This window comes from Oncorhynchus clarkii, chromosome 17 (genome assembly GCF_045791955.1).
Source record: "Oncorhynchus clarkii lewisi isolate Uvic-CL-2024 chromosome 17, UVic_Ocla_1.0, whole genome shotgun sequence".
In the NCBI taxonomy this organism is placed as follows: domain Eukaryota; kingdom Metazoa; phylum Chordata; class Actinopteri; order Salmoniformes; family Salmonidae; genus Oncorhynchus; species Oncorhynchus clarkii.
Genome location: NC_092163.1, coordinates 64,540,161 through 64,560,378, shown reverse-complemented (window position 1 = coordinate 64,560,378; position 20,218 = coordinate 64,540,161). Strand labels below are relative to the sequence as shown.

Below are 20,218 nucleotides of genomic sequence, written 5' to 3'. Positions count from 1 at the left end.
TGTTGATTCTTCACAAAAAAATACAGTTTTATATCTTTATGTTTGAAGCCTGAAATGTGGCAAAAGGTCGCAAAGTTCAAGGGGGCCGAATACTTTCGCAAGGCACTGTATTTATCAATCTAATTTCATATCATATTCAGAACCTCCAATTGATGAGAATTCTGAATTTCACCACCAGAACATCCATAGTACCTTACTAACGGACAAGACAAATGAAGCACAACAATGGTCTGTGGCAAAAGAACAACCACAGCCCATTTCCCCACAGTTGACCACCTCAACGCATTGCCCACCATACCAAATGAGACCGCCACCCACTTCAATAAAGAAGAGCAGCTACAAAACCTCTGCTGTCCAGATTAACCAAGTGGATGGAGATGGTGAGAGCCTTTTCTGAACGTGAAGAAACAAATTACTTCCAGATTTAAATGTAGTTTTGCATTTATTGTTTTGTACTTTCCTCTTTACAAATGCCTTCCAATCCATGTTTCCCTGCTTCCTGTCTTTTCACATCCTTAGACCTGTGTGCCTCCATTCTCTTGGTATGTCTTTTCTCTCAGCCTTGGGACTGTTTACTGGCCACGGGGAAAGGATGCCATGCCTGTGCCTCATCCCTGTGTTCCTCCCTGCGCTCCAGTGTGCTGCTGTCAGCCTGATTCCCTGGAACCTTTGCTGGACATGACCCATCACTGTGCCTGCTGTGGGTGTCTGGATGCCCACTGCTGCCCGTGTGTAGATCCAGGTTTTGAGTGCTGTGTCTGTGATATCTGCATGCAAGCCACAGAGTGTGTGGATCTAGGCATGGAGATCTTACAAATGCTCTTCCACTAACCTGGTTAGTGTCAAACGATTATGAACACTGTCAAGAGTCAGAGATTGTAGAGATGGTGTAGGGCCAAACTCAAAGGACAGAAATTAATCTGCTGTAATGACATTTAATTTAGATCTTGGGGGAACTGACAAAGTCTACTTGGTTCTTTGCATTTCTAAATCTGCACTGGCAACATGTTGTTCTAACCAATGACTCAAGGTGGACCACAAGGTGAAAGAGAGCTAACCACATACAGACAACTCGGTGATACTTTATTGCTGATAGGGAGTGAGACTGTTGAAAGAGAGGGTACCACTGCACTCTAAGTATAGTTAATTGAGAGTAGTGATTAACTAAACCATAAATCTGCTCATATACAAATGTACATTTACTTCAGAGCAAAGTGGTGAGTGAGGTGGGGGTGTGGTAAATTATCTGGAGTTCTTGGCAGCAAGGAAGGCATCAGCATTTGAAAGGACAAACAAAAATAAAATGTTAATAGAAGGATGGTAATATTATGGACAATCGACTGTATGAATTCTACTAATGTAAAATATTGGCAGGATAGGGCACATTTACAGTATGGTTTGATATTCAGAAGTTTACATTTACAGAAAATTTGTGTTGCTATCCTTGATATTCAATAAAAAATTATTTATAATGGAATAAAAGCCATTAAGTCATTCAAATGAATCAACAGAAACACTCTCTCTGGACAATTGCACTCATGTATTGAATATGTATATTTTTAGGTGATTACACTGTACACTCCCCACCTTAATTTTATTACAGTAGTTGGGGGAAAATAAAGCTTTAAGCCTCCTAGCTCTGTCATGCAATCTGCGAAAATCCAGTACAAAGCTCCTGCAAAGCTAGGAGGAGCCACAACACTACCATATTGCTTTTACCCATTGAATACATTCCAAATCCAAGGGCCAGTCTGAGAAAGCAGAGGGTATGCAAGAAAAGCATATTTGGAACAATGAAGCCCAACCATAGAGACACAATGCACTCTGAAAACCCTTTTTCCATTGTGAAATATCGTGATTAAATAGACCAAGCATGAAACTGTAATTACATCACTGCAGTGAAAAGCATTCAACATAGGCAAATGTTTTTTCCTGATTTTTATTTAGTTTAAAATAAACAAACACACCAGACAATAGTGTAGATTTAGACAGGTTACTTATCTGAGCATAGAAAAAGCTAGTAATTCAATACACATTAAAATATAAAAGTGTCCAACAACAATATATTCCCTTTAAGGCTGTTAGAGGTTTGCATTCCAGTAAAAGCAGAACCATAACTGAAAATCAGAACAAAAATATAAATTTTTTCTAAATGATTCAAATTATAGGATCTCATATCAAACCACAGCTACATTCAAGTCACAGACAATGAATGAAAAAATGTAATTGTATGTGTCAAATCGCCAGTTGGCAACCCATCTTTTAAGGGATAATTGACACAAACAAACACTACAACTTGCATTAGAAACAGATAATCAGACAGATATTGCATTGTTTGTCTCAAACATTTTCATCTCCATAAAAAAAAGCCTGTGTTAGGAGAGTACACTGCAGGGATCTTCCTTGACATGGAGGAAAGGCACAATTGTTTCAAGAATGACAAGCATCAATGGCAATAGATAAAACAGACATGGAAAAAAATTCCTAAACATATACAGGTAATGAATGTACTTTTCTTTGAAAAACTTGTCAATACAAATTAAAGAAAGAGTATGAAGGCTGGAGGAGTGATAACCATATACAGATTTCAGTCTCTGGGAAAAACATGGGGAATGTTAGACAGTCCCATGACCATACACATTTTCAGATTAGAGGACTAAGGAAAAAGTAGTGGAAGTAGCGGCAGGGTAGCCTAGTGGTTAGAGCGTTGGACTAGTAACTTAAAGGTTCAAGTTCAAATCTGAACAGGCACTGTTCCTAGGCCGTCATTGAAAATAAGAATTTGTTCTTTACTGACTTGCCTAGTTAAATAAAGGTAAAAAAATAAAAATTGTAAAAAAAGAGTTAGAGGCCAAGTCTATGTGACACATAACATGTAGCATGCAGTGTTTCAGAGATTAACATACGTTAAAGCTATACGTCCATTTACTATATAACAATATATAACACACCCATATAATGACTTAAATATATTACCATTCTGTGAAAGGTGACCTGCTTTGGCTAACTAGCTGCAGTATCTTTTGTTTTACTTCTCTCCTTCTCTTGGTCATTGTTAGTTGAGTTACTGACCAGCTGTACAACCATTCAACAGACAAAAGCGTTAAAAGTAAATGCATAGACAACAGAAAAAGTCACAACAACATGTTTTGAAAGTAAATGAAAGATACAGTAAATCTAGATTTTTTTTTTTTTTTACAGGTCATCAAATATGTTTGTTTTTTTATATCACAAACACTATGTGCCATATATTTAATAAATACTACTTTGGTACATTTTTTGTTAGACAAACCTTCTGAGATGTGTAAAAATAGACAGACTTTAAGCTAACAAATCCTGATTCAAGTCAGTTAAAAAATATCTCAATTCAATAGCACACCCGTTATGTAGTTCATGCCAGTTTCACTAAATAGATACAAGAACCTCATTGCTCTCACAAAAGTTGCAAAGTGCACAAAGTATACGCTCTATAAGGACCAATAACGTACTTGACTAAACCACCACTATTTCCTCTTTAATTTCTCTACAGGGAACTCTGGAGAGAGTTTGCTGCACTGAAAGTAAAGGGGCTGAATAATTTTGCACGCCCAATTTTTCAGTTTTTGATTTGTTAAAAAAGTTTGAAATATCCAATAAATGTCGTTCCACTTCATGATTGTGTCCCACTTGTTGTTGATTCTTCACAAAAAAATACAGTTTTATATCTTTATGTTTGAAGCCTGAAATGTGGCAAAAGGTCGCAAAGTTCAAGGGGGCCGAATACTTTCGCAAGGCACTGTATTTATCAATCTAATTTCATATCATATTCAGAACCTCCAATTGATGAGAATTCTGAATTTCACCACCAGAACATCCATAGTACCTTACTAACGGACAAGACAAATGAAGCACAACAATGGTCTGTGGCAAAAGAACAACCACAGCCCATTTCCCCACAGTTGACCACCTCAACGCATTGCCCACCATACCAAATGAGACCGCCACCCACTTCAATAAAGAAGAGCAGCTACAAAACCTCTGCTGTCCAGATTAACCAAGTGGATGGAGATGGTGAGAGCCTTTTCTGAACGTGAAGAAACAAATTACTTCCAGATTTAAATGTAGTTTTGCATTTATTGTTTTGTACTTTCCTCTTTACAAATGCCTTCCAATCCATGTTTCCCTGCTTCCTGTCTTTTCACATCCTTAGACCTGTGTGCCTCCATTCTCTTGGTATGTCTTTTCTCTCAGCCTTGGGACTGTTTACTGGCCACGGGGAAAGGATGCCATGCCTGTGCCTCATCCCTGTGTTCCTCCCTGCGCTCCAGTGTGCTGCTGTCAGCCTGATTCCCTGGAACCTTTGCTGGACATGACCCATCACTGTGCCTGCTGTGGGTGTCTGGATGCCCACTGCTGCCCGTGTGTAGATCCAGGTTTTGAGTGCTGTGTCTGTGATATCTGCATGCAAGCCACAGAGTGTGTGGATCTAGGCATGGAGATCTTACAAATGCTCTTCCACTAACCTGGTTAGTGTCAAACGATTATGAACACTGTCAAGAGTCAGAGATTGTAGAGATGGTGTAGGGCCAAACTCAAAGGACAGCAATTAATCTGCTGTAATGACATTTAATTTAGATCTTGGGGGAACTGACAAAGTCTACTTGGTTCTTTGCATTTCTAAATCTGCACTGGCAACATGTTGTTCTAACCAATGACTCAAGGTGGACCACAAGGTGAAAGAGAGCTAACCACATACAGACAACTCGGTGATACTTTATTGCTGATAGGGAGTGAGACTGTTGAAAGAGAGGGTACCACTGCACTCTAAGTATAGTTAATTGAGAGTAGTGATTAACTAAACCATAAATCTGCTCATATACAAATGTACATTTACTTCAGAGCAAAGTGGTGAGTGAGGTGGGGGTGTGGTAAATTATCTGGAGTTCTTGGCAGCAAGGAAGGCATCAGCATTTGAAAGGACAAACAAAAATAAAATGTTAATAGAAGGATGGTAATATTATGGACAATCGACTGTATGAATTCTACTAATGTAAAATATTGGCAGGATAGGGCACATTTACAGTATGGTTTGATATTCAGAAGTTTACATTTACAGAAAATTTGTGTTGCTATCCTTGATATTCAATAAAAAATTATTTATAATGGAATAAAAGCCATTAAGTCATTCAAATGAATCAACAGAAACACTCTCTCTGGACAATTGCACTCATGTATTGAATATGTATATTTTTAGGTGATTACACTGTACACTCCCCACCTTAATTTTATTACAGTAGTTGGGGGAAAATAAAGCTTTAAGCCTCCTAGCTCTGTCATGCAATCTGCGAAAATCCAGTACAAAGCTCCTGCAAAGCTAGGAGGAGCCACAACACTACCATATTGCTTTTACCCATTGAATACATTCCAAATCCAAGGGCCAGTCTGAGAAAGCAGAGGGTATGCAAGAAAAGCATATTTGGAACAATGAAGCCCAACCATAGAGACACAATGCACTCTGAAAACCCTTTTTCCATTGTGAAATATCGTGATTAAATAGACCAAGCATGAAACTGTAATTACATCACTGCAGTGAAAAGCATTCAACATAGGCAAATGTTTTTTCCTGATTTTTATTTAGTTTAAAATAAACAAACACACCAGACAATAGTGTAGATTTAGACAGGTTACTTATCTGAGCATAGAAAAAGCTAGTAATTCAATACACATTAAAATATAAAAGTGTCCAACAACAATATATTCCCTTTAAGGCTGTTAGAGGTTTGCATTCCAGTAAAAGCAGAACCATAACTGAAAATCAGAACAAAAATATAAATTTTTTCTAAATGATTCAAATTATAGGATCTCATATCAAACCACAGCTACATTCAAGTCACAGACAATGAATGAAAAAATGTAATTGTATGTGTCAAATCGCCAGTTGGCAACCCATCTTTTAAGGGATAATTGACACAAACAAACACTACAACTTGCATTAGAAACAGATAATCAGACAGATATTGCATTGTTTGTCTCAAACATTTTCATCTCCATAAAAAAAAGCCTGTGTTAGGAGAGTACACTGCAGGGATCTTCCTTGACATGGAGGAAAGGCACAATTGTTTCAAGAATGACAAGCATCAATGGCAATAGATAAAACAGACATGGAAAAAAATTCCTAAACATATACAGGTAATGAATGTACTTTTCTTTGAAAAACTTGTCAATACAAATTAAAGAAAGAGTATGAAGGCTGGAGGAGTGATAACCATATACAGATTTCAGTCTCTGGGAAAAACATGGGGAATGTTAGACAGTCCCATGACCATACACATTTTCAGATTAGAGGACTAAGGAAAAAGTAGTGGAAGTAGCGGCAGGGTAGCCTAGTGGTTAGAGCGTTGGACTAGTAACTTAAAGGTTCAAGTTCAAATCTGAACAGGCACTGTTCCTAGGCCGTCATTGAAAATAAGAATTTGTTCTTTACTGACTTGCCTAGTTAAATAAAGGTAAAAAAATAAAAATTGTAAAAAAAGAGTTAGAGGCCAAGTCTATGTGACACATAACATGTAGCATGCAGTGTTTCAGAGATTAACATACGTTAAAGCTATACGTCCATTTACTATATAACAATATATAACACACCCATATAATGACTTAAATATATTACCATTCTGTGAAAGGTGACCTGCTTTGGCTAACTAGCTGCAGTAGCTTTTGTTTTACTTCTCTCCTTCTCTTGGTCATTGTTAGTTGAGTTACTGACCAGCTGTACAACCATTCAACAGACAAAAGCGTTAAAAGTAAATGCATAGACAACAGAAAAAGTCACAACAACATGTTTTGAAAGTAAATGAAAGATACAGTAAATCTAGATTTTTTTTTTTTTTTACAGGTCATCAAATATGTTTGCTTTTTTATATCACAAACACTATGTGCCATATATTTAATAAATACTACTTTGGTACATTTTTTGTTAGACAAACCTTCTGAGATGTGTAAAAATAGACAGACTTTAAGCTAACAAATCCTGATTCAAGTCAGTTAAAAAATATCTCAATTCAATAGCACACCCGTTATGTAGTTCATGCCAGTTTCACTAAATAGATACAAGAACCTCATTGCTCTCACAAAAGTTGCAAAGTGCACAAAGTATACGCTCTATAAGGACCAATAACGTACTTGACTAAACCACCACTATTTCCTCTTTAATTTCTCTACAGGGAACTCTTGGTTGAGTTGAGGCTTGCAAGAAACAGAACAAAAATCAATGTCCATAGTCCATATCCAAAAACTAATTTGACTATTTTCTATTTGAAAATGATTGCATTACTATTGATTCATGTACCGAAAAGCTTTTGTTTTCTTTTTCTAAGATCAGGGACCGATATTAACTTGGTAAGAGAGGAAAGGATTGTCATTTATTTTGTACTGATGCATGATTCAGATCAAAGTCCTGTTTAGTTAAACGATTGGCTGTTTGTTTTAAAGCAGTGTCCAGTGCCATATGCAGTGTTTTAACTGGGGGCTCTTATTTTCCTGTGCTCCTCCTCCTTCCCTAGCCCTCTCATTCCCTAAATCCCTTCTCTCTCGATCAGCTTGACGCTAATAAGACCCTTTACAAGTCCTCCTCCATGCTGAAGCTGCTCCTACGACTGCTGGTCTTTGAGGCACCTGGTGACACAAAAAACAGTGGGTCCACCCTCTCAGGGGACCGTGTGCACCCCTCATCCATGACAATGTCCCCCAACCCCACGCCTGGGAACAGCCCAGCATTGGAGGGGTCATCCAGCTCGGCAAAGCGCAGACTGCCCAGGTCGAGGGGGCTGCCTATGGTCACACCCACAGGGGAGTCAGAGGAGGGTGGAGAGAGGAAGGAGGTAGGGATGGGTTGTGCCATGGCTGCATCACCCAGGCTGAGAAAGGTTTGGGAGCAGGCCACTCCAGTTCTGGGCCCAAGTATATGACCTCCCTGCTGAAGGTGCTGCTGCTGGAGGAAGGAGGGGTCTGAACTCAGACCATAGGGCATCGGGCTGGAGAGTCCATGAAGCTGAGCCTGCACTTCCAACTCCTTCACAAAATAACAATAACAGAAATAAGGGAACATTAGTAGCAATCACTAAATACATTTTATGATAGCATTTCTTACTTTTTTCTCCAAAAACTGACCTGGATGCGCAGCATCAAGCAGTGGTTAGCATGTTCCAGCTTCTTCTGACGCATCTCTACCTCCTTGGCTCTCTGCTGCTCCTTCTGCAGCTTCCTGATGTAGTCCACTGAGGCCTTCAGAATGGTGCCCTTATTCCAGCGCAACTCCCTACAGCCATGAGAGAAGGTTGTTAAAGAGGAATATCAAATCTGTTCCAAATTGAATATTGCTTTTCATGGCCAAAATATTAACTGTAATTGAGATTTCCTATAATTATTTTGTGTCAATAGCACAACTGATTAATTCATCCAAAGTAAATGTCCTGAATAAGAATTAAAGAATGACAAACTCACGAGTCCCTTGAATTGGGTATTATGGACCCCAGCTCTGTTATGCGGTCATTGATGTTAAACCTCCGCTTCCTCTCAACTGTCAAGAGAAACCATGTAGACAAAGAGATTGAGAAATTAAACTCACTGCCACTCCAAGAGGAACAAGAGTTGGCTAGCATCATAGTGGGGTAAGAACAATACAGAAGTGAGTAAAAAGCTTTGACTCACTGAGGTTATGGTTGTCTTTCTTCTGTCTCTCTTTCACCCGAGCTTTGTTATCTGCATCTTAAACATAACATATACTTTGGAGGTGCTGCCGTGCAATCTAAAAACCAATTATCTTACTATTTATACAAGTTACAATTGAACCTTCCCCTCTCAATAAAATGGAAAGTTACGTAGGACATTACATAAGAAGTGTATAATCCAAACAAACATGCTCATCTCCAGAGCTATATAAAATAAGGATCAGGGGCCTAGTAAAGGAAAAAGACTATACCAGAATATTCCCTTTTAATATTGGTTAGATCCGCAGGGCAGGAGTTGCTGACAGTGTGGGTAGGTGCTGCCATTCCAGGACTATGGTTAACTTCCAGGAGGTTCCAGGGGAGCTGTAAGAAACAGGGAAACCCCTGCATTAACAACAAAGCAAACAATGTTGAATACTAACAACCTGGATGAGCTTCTTGAGGAAACGAATTAAACTAAAATGAATTAATTCATATTTTGTATTGTCTTACATTTTCTTATTCTTTGTGTACCAGAATACTAATTTAAGTATCATAACTGTCAAAACAAAAGGATAATGGTAGTTCAACACCCTATATTCCCAATAAATCTAGTGTGGAAACTACTTTCTGCTTTTATGTATTTTATTTTATTGCTTTATGTGTTATGTTGCTGTCTGCGTGCTATGTGTTGCTTGTCCTATGTTGCTCTGCATGTGCTCACTGTTTGTCTGTATTGTTATTGTAGTTGCTTTTAATAAATGCCCAGGGACTGCGGTTGAAAATTAGCCGGCTGGCAAAAACCGACACTTTTACTGAAACATTTACTGTGCACTGTTCCCTGTATTTAAAAAAAAATAAAAAATAAAATAACATGTTTATGTACTAACATCTCTTGTAAGAACTATCCTGGTAGAAATAGAACATGTATAAGCTACACCATATTGTATTACTGTACTATATTTGACCTTCAAGGATACTAAATTATCATATCACAGGTTGGTTGGCTTATAAAGAACATAATTTCTAGCAAGTCATCGCAATTTCGTATAGGCCTAATAACCTTGTAGAACCTTCGATTAACAGTTATCCAAAAGCATTAGCGCATTTGAAACAAACAAATCTGATTTGAGTGTTGAGTGTTGAGGTAGGCTATAAATCCTGATAAATGTGAGAGAAATGGCTAAATGTCCATTCTCCTTAACAATGCCATTTTGCTACCTTACAACACGATTGATTTACCTCAATGTTCTCGCTTTTTTCCCCCCATGCTCCTGAAGCAAAACCAAAATCCAAATGTTCTGATGCCGGGCGCAATCTCTTCAATCCCTTTCCCTATAACAACTTGACTGTTAAAATAGTTGCAGAATTTTCAGAACCTTCTTTACATTGTCCACCATTCCAACTTCACACGCTGCCATGCCCTGCATGCTTTGTCCTACTCTCCTCTCTCCTGGTTGCTACCCCACCCAGACAACACTGGCTTGACGAGTCCTAGTGAAGTGCCAGAAGTGTATGTTTACTCCTACAGCACCACCGAATTCCAGTTTGAGAATATCAACAAAGACAACAGATATAGCAAGATAATTCCAAGAATGACAGGCTGGTTGTTAATTGCATTTCACTAAATGATTGGATTAGCCCAAGTGCAATGGACAAAAACACTGATAAATACACATTTCCACATACTGTACTAGGCAGCTATAGCCCCAATTCAATTAATGTCATGAAATCGTCACTGAAACTTGATTCAAGGCTGATGATGTCATCAATTACACCATCTATCTGGAACGATACACAGACACCCAATCAATACATAGAATAACTTATCAGCTTCATAGAACACCCAATAAAAGAGACTTCTGAGACTTACATTTCCCTCACTAACTCATCCCTCATCAACTATCTGAGCAGCTAACCAATCGTTGCGCTGTACATTGTCCATCTGTAAATAGTCCACCCAATCTACCTACCTCATCCCCATATTGTTTTTATTTACTTTGCTGCTCTTTTGCACACCAGTATCACTACTTACAAACCATCATCTGCTCATCATCATCTGCTCATCTATCACTCTGTTGTTAATCTGCTAAATTGTAATTATTTTGCTACTATGGCCTATTTATTGCCTTACCTCCTCACGCCATTTACACACACTGTATATAGACTTTCTTTTTTTCCTACTGTTATTGACTGTACGCTTGTTTATTCCATGTGTAACTCTGTTTTGTTGTTTCTGTCGCACTGCTTTGCTTTATCTTGGACAGGTCTCAGTTGTAAATGAGAACTTGTTCTCAACTGGCCTACCTGGTTAAATAAAGTTTAAATTTAAAAATAAATGTAAAAAATATATATATATATTTTAAATATGAAACGTTAAAGGCCAGCTTGAATTTACATATATTCAATTATTTATTTGAAACATATAGGGGAGGAACACTGACTCAAATTAAGTCATTCTCTTGCCCTTATGAAGCATGATTTCAAAGCAAAGGCGTGTGTGTAAGAGAGGTGCAGATATCATTAAGCTGCCAGTGTAGTATTTAACAGAAGACTGTGACACCAAGCCAACAAGGGCAAGATAACAAAGGCATGCATCCTAGTTGTGAGACCTCAAGCATGTCACAACAGAACAAACAAAAAAGTAATTAAGAAATAAGTGACCAGCAGTCTAGACATTTAGCCTAAACTTTCATTGAAAATACAGTACCAGTCAAAAGTTGAGGGTTCGGAGGGTTTTTCTTTATTTGTTTTACTATTTTCTACATTGTAGTATAGTAGTGAAGATATCACAACTATGAAATAACACAAATGGAATCATGTAGTAAACAAAAAAAGTGTTAATTTAATTTAAATATATTTTATATTTGAGATTCTTCAAAGTAGCCACACTTTGCCTTTCTTGCAAGTTCCAAACCCAACAATGCAGTAATCAATATCAATGTAGCACTAAAAATAACATAAGGTAGAACAAAAACACATGAGAAAGTAATATGCTATATAATGTTTCTTGCAAGCCAATGTGAGTGGTGTATTGCAGTGTAATGGTCTTCAGTCATACTACATACATTTGCATTTTAGACATTTAGCAGCCGTACTTATCCAGAGTGACTTACAGTAGTGAGTGCATACATTTTTCATACTGCTCCCCCGTGGGAATCGAACACAAAAGCTCTACCAACTGAACCACATGGGACATACCTCCTCTTTGTTGGATCCCAGGTTGTGTGAAGCCATGGAGCTGTTGGGAACACTGCGGGCTATGGGATCCATCTCAGGGGCAGAGCTAGACAGGGCCAGGGGAGACTCACCCAGGGTCTGAATTGCCAACTTATTGCAGAGGGTGGCAGAGAGATGCTGCTTCACCTGCTGCCTCTGAGACTGCTGGATGTGAAACTTGGTGGGGTTCTCCAGGTGGGTCTGCACCTATCAGATTGAAAGACCATGTCAGTCAAACAGCGAACAGAGAATGACAACTTAGTATGGAGGTTATACGCAGCAATTTAATGGTGTAGCAAGCCATGCTGGTGTAGTTCCTCTGGAGAAGCCTTTAGAAGTGGAGCCTCACCTTCAAAACCTCCACGGGCACCTGTGCGGAAAGAGGGCGAGCAGCTATTGGGGGCAGAGTGACAGCGACAGCAGGGGTGGAGTCAGTTGCCCTGAGCTGAGCCACAGAGGCCTGCTCCTGGGCCTCCTGTCTCGCTTGCTCCTGGGCTTGTTCCCGCATCAGCTGCTGCCGAAGCAACAAGCGTGACGACATGGCTCAGAGTTCGGTTGCAGCCTGGATTCAAAAAGGAGAGGGAAGAGAGGTGAGATGTCCAACAGGACAACGACCCTAAGCACACAGCCAAAACAATGCAGCAGTGGCTTCGGGACAAGTCACTGAATGTCCTTGAGTGGCCCAGCCAGAGCCCGGACTTGAACCCAATCAAACAACTCTGGAGAGAACTGAAAATAGCTGTGCAGCAATGCTCCCCATCCAACCTGACCAAGCTTGAGAGGATCTACAGAGATATTGGGAGAAAATCCCAATACAGGTGTGCCAAGTTTGTTGTGTCAAACTCAAGAAGACGCTAATCTGTAATTGCTGCCAAAGGTACGTCAAAGTAAAGAGTCTGAATACTTATGTATAAAATTATAAATTATTATTTACATTTGCTAACATTTCTAAACTTGTTTTTGCCTTCTCATTATGGGGTAGTGTGTATAGATTGAGGGGGGGAAACAAATTAATCAATTTTAGAATAAGGCTGTAACATAAAATGTAGTAAAATTCAAGGGGTCTGAATGCACTGTATATGCCAATACTCTCATCACAGTAAGAAGTGAACAATTCTGCCTCTCCAGCTAGTGCAGGATCAATGAGTTTGCCAGCTAACTTGTCCAAATATGTGGTCTACTGTATTAGCATCAAATAGCCCCCGCGATATGCAACAAATATACACAACAAAGGCTAGCTTTTTCAAACAGAAATTTGCATCCTGTAGCACAAATTCCAAAAAGTTTTGGAACAATGTAAAGTCCATGGCGAATAAGAGCACCTCCTCCCAGCTGCCCACTGCACTGAGGCTAGGAAACATTGTCACCACCGATAAATTGGAGATAATCGAGAATTTCAGTAAGCATTTTTCTACGGCTGGCCATGCTTTCCACCTGGCAACCTTCTACCTCGGCCAACAACTCTGTACCCCCCGCAGCAACTTGCCCAAGCCCCCCCCCCCCCACACACTTCTCCTTCACCCAAATCCAGATAGCTGATGTTCTGAAAGAGCTGCACAATCTGGACCCCTATAAATCAGGTGGGCTAGACAGTCTGGACCCTCTCTTTCTAAAATAATCCACCGCAATTGTTGCAACCCCTATTACTAGCCTGTTCAACCTCTCTTTCGTATCGTCTGATATCTCTAAAGATTGGAAAGCTGCAGCGGTCATCCCCTTCTTCAAAGGAGGACACACTCTAGGACCAAACTGTTAAATACCTCTATCCACCCTGCCCTGCCTTTCTAAAGTCTTCAAAAGCCAAGTTAACAAACAGATCACAGACCATTACAAAAACGACCGTACATTCTCCCCTATGCAATCTAGTTTAGGAGCTGGCCATGTGAGCACCTCAGCCACGCTCAAGGTCCTAAACAATATCATAACCGCCATTGATAAAAAACAGTACTCTGCAGCAGTCTTCATCGACCTGGCCAAGGCTTTTGACTCTTTCAATCACCACATTCTTATCGGCAGACTCAATGGCCTTGGCTCCTAAAATGACTGCCTCGCTTGGTTCACCAACTACTTCTCAGATAGAGTTCAGTGTGTCAAATCGGAGGGCCTGTTGTCCGGACCTCTCGCAGTCTCTATGGGGGTGCCACAGGGTTCAATTCTCAGGCCGACTCTTTTCTCTGTATATATCAATGATGTCGCGCTTGCTGCTGGTGATTCCCTGATCCACCTCTATGCAGACGACACAATTCTGTATACTTCAGGCCCTTTTGACACTGTGTTAAACCTCCAGACAAGCTTCAATGGCATACAACACTCCTTCCGTGCCCTCCAACTGCTCTTAAATGCTAGTAAAACTAAATGCATGCTTTTCAACTGATCGCTGCCGGCACCTGCCCGCCCGACTAGCATCACTACTCTGGACGGTTCTGACTTAGAATATGTGGACAACTATAAATACCTAGGTGTCTGGCTAGACTGTAAACTCTCCTTCCATGCTCACATTAAGCATCTCCAATCCAAAATTAAATATAGAATCAGCTTCTTATTTCGCAACAAAGCCTCCTTCACTCATGCCACCAAACATACCCTCGTAAAACTGACGATCCTACTGATCCTTGACTTCGGCAATGTCCTTTACAAAATAGCCTCCAACACTACTCAGCAAATTAGATGTAGTCTATCACAGTGCCATCCGTTTTGTCACCAAAGCCCCATATACCACCCACCACTGCGACCTGTATGCTCTCGTTGGCTGGCCCTCGCTTCCTGTTCGTTGCCAAATCCACGCCTTATCTCAGCTTACTGGTCACCATAGCAACACCCACCCGTAGCACACGCTCCAGCAGGTATATTTCACTGGTCATCCCCAAAGGCAACTCCTGCTTTGGTCACCTTTCCTTACAGTTCTCTACTGCCAACGAATTTCAAAAATCACTAACTTTAAGCATCAACTGTCAGAGCAGCTTACTGAACAGTGCACCTGTACACAGCCCAACTACCTCATCCCCATATTGTTATTTATTTTTGCACCCCAGTATCTCTACTTGCACATCTATCACTCCAGTGTTAATGCTACATTGTAATTATTTCACCACTATGGCCTATTTATTGCCTCACCTCCCTAATCTTACTACATTTGCACACACTGTGCAAAGATTTTTCTATTGTGTTATTGACTGTACGTTTTGTTTATCCCATGTGTAACTCTGTGGTGGTGTTTGTCACAGTGCTTTGCTTTAGCTTGGCCAGGTCGCTGTTGTAAATTAGAACTTGTTCTCAACTGGCCTACCTGGTTAAATAGATTAAAAAAATGTTTTTAAATACTATTATTTTATTGTGGTTGTTTATAATGGGCATCGTCTAATTGACTCAACAACCCAAAACACATACGCGAATTATGTTCCTTATAATCTGAAAAGCAATAGTTCTGTTTGGTTGTTTATCAAAGTTAGCTGGCTAGCTCACTAATTGAACCGGCTTTGTAGTATACCCCTCTGGGTCAGAGTTAGCTAACTGGAGCTTTCTGACCAATGAGGTAGGTAACTTATGGGCACATTTAGACTCTCGAGGCAAACGATCAGAACTAAGTTAGCCGTGACAACTGTTAATCAGAATGCTTGATTGAGCCCAATAATATACTAAAGAAGTCTACTCCATTAGTCCAAGGAATTAAACGTGAATAGATTCTCAACTGCGGTACGGTTCTAGAAGCAAAGCCCTCTACTTTCATGTCACACTTTCAGAAATGCAAAATATACACTTACTTTACACAGTTGAAAGTTGACCATTTTTCAGTTACAATATGTTTGTGGCATCCTTCCGTTACACACAGGTGTTCAGAGATGCCGATAGCTAATTAGCACAGGTAGTCGCCGACTTTGTAAACAAGCGATGTAAAATGGAAATATGGCCGTGTAGAAACGCTAGCCATAAAGTCTATAGTTATTTAACCTTTTTGTGTTTAGAAAATTATTTTTCACGGATATCAAAGTTACGTTCCATATTTTTTCCAAAACTGTATCGCTTGCGAGTGGTACTTGCGTTTAGACAGAGCTTCCGCCACAGTCTGAGCGGGCACATAGGATATAACGTTACATTGAATTAATTAACTAGTTTGATTCCAGTTCAATAATTGAACAATCCGTATTTGAAATCACTTGCAGTGACTGATTAACGTTAGAAAATTAGTAAAAAGTGAAACGGGTTCTACTGGCATGACAGGCTGCCTAGTTAGGCCATGCCGATGTTAGCTAGCTAAGGTTACAAAATAATGAATTAAGACTGTCGTTATGCAAAGATCTTCCTGTGCCCAGGCGTTGCTGACGCCTGAAACCATTGCAGAGCAGCGTTGCTGACGCCTGAAACCATTGCAGAGCAGCGTTGCTGACGCCTGAAACCATTGCAGTGCAGCGTTGCTGACACCGGCCAGATTTGACATCGCATGGAAACGTTAGTTAGGTATTTTACGTATCAGATAACCACATACGCTATTGCAATCTGTCATTCACTGACACGACAAAAAAAAAATACATTTTTTTATTTCAAATATTTCAGAGAATATCAGTCAAAAAAAACAACCTTTTAATAGAATGATGACAAGCATAAAAACTACCAGGCAACAAACTGCAGCTGACAGCCACAATCCTTAATATATTCCCTTCAATGACTAGCTTCGCTAAATGGCCCGATCCGGCAAGCTTACAATAAACCATGCAGCATTTAATGTAAGCTTGCATGATCAGGCGGCATTGTGAGGCTAGTCAATGACAGCCCTGCCACTTGGTTTACTATTGGGAGGGCTGGAGAATATAACTATGATTCTAGATGAAACTGGGTGCAATACATAACATATCGGCAAATAACATAACTTTGATAAAAACTTTGTTGACAACAATTAATAAAAATACCTAGAGTGACAAGAAAATAGGAAGTAGTAGGCATACTGAGCTCATGAAACATGAAAGAAATAGTCCCCACTGAAAAAGTATTGGATAACATAAGTGACATTGTTAAGCATCACTGTGAAATAGGCAAGTCGCAAAGAAAACAGGAGCTGCCTCCACTATTCCAGTACCATTTCAACTTCAACATCATCAAATCACCTACAGTTCATTCAGAAAGTATTCAGACCTTTGACCTTTTTCCACATTTTATTACATTACAGCGTTATTCCAAAATTGATTTGTTTTTAAAATCCCACACAATACCCCATAATGACAAAGCAAAAACAAGTTTTTAGACATTTTCCTGTTTCCATTGATCATCCTTGAGATGTTTCTACAACTTGAGTGGAGTCAACCTGTGGTAAATTCAATTGATTGGGCATGATTTGGAAAGGCACACATCTGTCAATATAAGGTCCCACAGTTGACAGTGCATGTCAGAACAAAAACTAAGCCATGAGGTCGAAGGAATTGTCTGTAGAGCTCCGAGACAGGTTTGTGTTGAGCCACTGATCTGGTGAAGGGTACCAAAACATTTTTGCAGCATTGAAGGTCCCCAAGAACACAGTGGTCTCCATCATTCTCAAAAGGAAGAAGTTTGGAACCACCAATATTCTTCCTAGAGCTAGCAGCCCAGCCAAACTGGGCAATCGGGGGAGAAGAGCCTTGATCAGGGAGGTGACCAAGAACCCGATGGACAGAGCTTCAGAGTTCCTCTGTGGAGATGGTTGTCCCATCTCTGCAGCACTCCTCCAATCAGGACTTTATGATATAGTGGCCAGATGGAAGCCACTCCTCAGTAAAAGGCACATGACAGCCCGCTTGGAGTTTGCCAAAAGGCACCTAAACGACTCTCAGACCATGAGAAACAAGATTTTCTGGTCCGATGAAACCAAGATTGAACTATTTTGCCTGAATGACAAGCATCAAGTCTGGAGGAAACCTGGCACCATCCCTACGGTGAAACGTGGTGGCAGCATCATGGCGTGTGGAAGTTTTTCAGCGGCAGAGACTGGGAGACTAGTCAGGATCGAGGGAAAGATGAACGGAGCAAATTACAGAGATCCTTGGTGAAAAGCTGCTCCAGAGCGCTCAGGACTTCAGACTGGGGTGAAGGTTTACCTTCAAACAGGACAACAACGCTAAGCAAACAGCCAAAACAATGCAGGAGTGGCTTCGATACAAGTCTCTGAATGTCCTTGAGTGGCCCAGCTAGAGCCCGGACTTGAACCTGATCTGGAGAGACCTGAAAATGGCTATGCAGCTATCTGACAGAGCTTGAGAGGATCTGCAGAGAAGAATGGGAGAAACTCGCCAAATACAGGAGTGCCACACTTGGAGTGTCATACCCAAGAAGAATCAAGGCTGTAATCACTGCCAAAGGTGCTTCAACAAAGTACTGAGTAAAGGGTCTGAATACTTGTGTTAATTATGTTAAAAGTTTTAATACATTTGCTAAAATATCTAAACTCTGTCATTAAAGGGGTATTGTGTGTAGATTTATGAGGGGAAAAAACAATGTAATAATTTTTTAATAAGGCTGTAAGGTAACAAAATGTGGAAAAATAAAGGGGTCTGAATACTTGCCCAGTTTAAGGCAAGAAACAGCCATGCCTTTATCTTTCAACTTTTTCAAATCGTAGTCTCTGTCAGAGTCGTGTGTATAGGTGGCAGGGCGCAGGAGAGTCAAACGGAGTGTAAGTGGAGTCTTTTAATATAAGTCCACTTAACATGCTCCAAACACTAAATACGTACATACATAAACGAACATGGGTACGAGAACCCGTCGCGCACCTATACAACATAAAACAACACTTGACATAAAACAATCTCTGACAAAGACATGAGGGGAAACAGAGGGTTAAATACACAACAGGTAATGAATGGGATTGAAAACAGGTGTGTGGGAAGACAAGACAAAACCAATGGAACATGAAAAATGGATCAATGAAGGCTAGAAGGCCGGTGACATCGACCCCGAGCACCGCCCGAACATTGAGAGGCAACGACTTCGGCAGAAGTTGTGACACATCACGTCTCCTAGCCCATAGGCTTTTATGTTTTGATAAGGTTTGTATCACAACTAAAGTGGCCAAATAACTTCTTAAAATGAAGCACATTAATCCATTTTACAACAGGTGAAATGTATGCCTAATTGGCATACATAAGCAGCGCGTGACTTTCAAGTTTGGTGAAGATAATTTTCACCATAAAAATTCACCTTTATAATAAAAGCATTATATGGGTAATTGCATTTGCGTCACTTATGAGAAACGTGTTTTCCTGCTAATGGAACGTTTGCACTTACAGCCTCCTGCCATGTGTGCAATATGAAGAAATAGCCTCATAGTTTATCAACATTTTAAGCTAAACGTTATGATTTGTTGTGTCAGGCTCATTGCTTAAAACAGTTTTTTTTATGCTAGTGGTTGTATTAAATGTGTTATTTATCGCATCCCACAACTGTCCTAGACTATGTTTGTAATATATCAAATCAAATTGTATTTGTCACGTGCCAAATACAACAGGTAGATGCTTATTTACAAGCCCCTAATCAAAAATGCTATAAGAAGTTCAGGAAAAAAGTGTTAAGTAAAAATTTGAAAATGAAAAGTAACAAATAATTAAACAGCAAGAGAAAAATAACAATAGCGAGGCTATGTACAGGGGGTACCGGTACAGAGTCAATGTGCGGGGGCACCGGTTAGTCTAGCTCTTGAGATAATATGTACATGTGGGTAGAATTAAAGTGACTATGCATAGATAATAAGCAGAGTAGCAGCAGCATAAAAGAGGGGTCTGGGTAGCCCTTTGATTAGCTGTTCAGGAGTCTTATGGCTTGGTGGTAGAAGCTGTTAAGAAACCTCTTGGACCTAGACTTGGCGTTCCGGTACCTCTTGCCGTGCGGTAGAAGAGAGAACAATATATGTCTAGGGTGGCTGGAGTCTTTGACCATTTTTAGGGCCTTCCTCTGACACTGCCTGGTATAGAGGTCCTGGATGGTTGGAAGCTTGGCCCCAGTGATGTACTGGGCCGTACGCACTACCCTCTGTAGTGCCTTGCTGTTGGAGGCCGAGCAGTTGCCATAGCAGGCAGTGATGCAACCAGTCAGGATATTCTCGATGGTGCAGCTGTAGAACCTTTTGCGGATCTGAGGACCCATGCCAAATCTTTTCAGTCTCCTGAGGGGGAATAGGCTTTGTTGTGTCCTCTTCACGACTGTCTTAGTGTGTTTGGACCATGATAGTTTATTGGTGATGTGGACACCAAGGAACTTGAAGCTCTCAACCTGCTCCACTGCAGCCCCGTCAATGAGAATGGGGATGTGCTCGGTCCTCCTTTTCCTTTGTCCACAATCATTTCCTTTGTCTTGAT

At 40.2% G+C, this 20,218-nt stretch overlaps 1 protein-coding gene across 1 annotated transcript; it reads right to left on the bottom strand.

Annotated features, from left to right (window-relative positions):
• Positions 1-7,594: 7,594 nt before the first annotated feature.
• LOC139369880 (transcription factor binding to IGHM enhancer 3b) lies at positions 7,595-16,117 on the bottom strand. Its single transcript, XM_071109162.1, has 8 exons — positions 15,665-16,117; positions 12,253-12,465; positions 11,886-12,110; positions 8,957-9,068; positions 8,686-8,742; positions 8,479-8,554; positions 8,146-8,293; positions 7,595-8,047 (listed from the first exon to the last, which is right to left on the bottom strand). The coding sequence occupies exons 2-8, from the start codon at positions 12,442-12,444 to the stop codon at positions 7,595-7,597; spliced, it is 1,263 nt and encodes a 420-aa protein (XP_070965263.1). The 5' UTR covers positions 12,445-12,465; positions 15,665-16,117.
• Between the last annotated feature and the right edge of the window lie 4,101 nt (positions 16,118-20,218).

Coding starts and splice junctions, on each gene's coding strand:
- LOC139369880 (XM_071109162.1), bottom strand. CDS start 12,444: ATGTCGTCACGCTTGTTGCTTCGGCAGCAGCTGATGCGGGAACAAGCC. Junction 12,111..12,252: donor TGCCCGTGGAGGTTTTGAAG/GTGAGGCTCCAC, acceptor TCAATCTGATAG/GTGCAGACCCACCTGGAGAA. Junction 8,555..8,685: donor GAAAGACAACCATAACCTCA/GTGAGTCAAAGC, acceptor TTCTCTTGACAG/TTGAGAGGAAGCGGAGGTTT.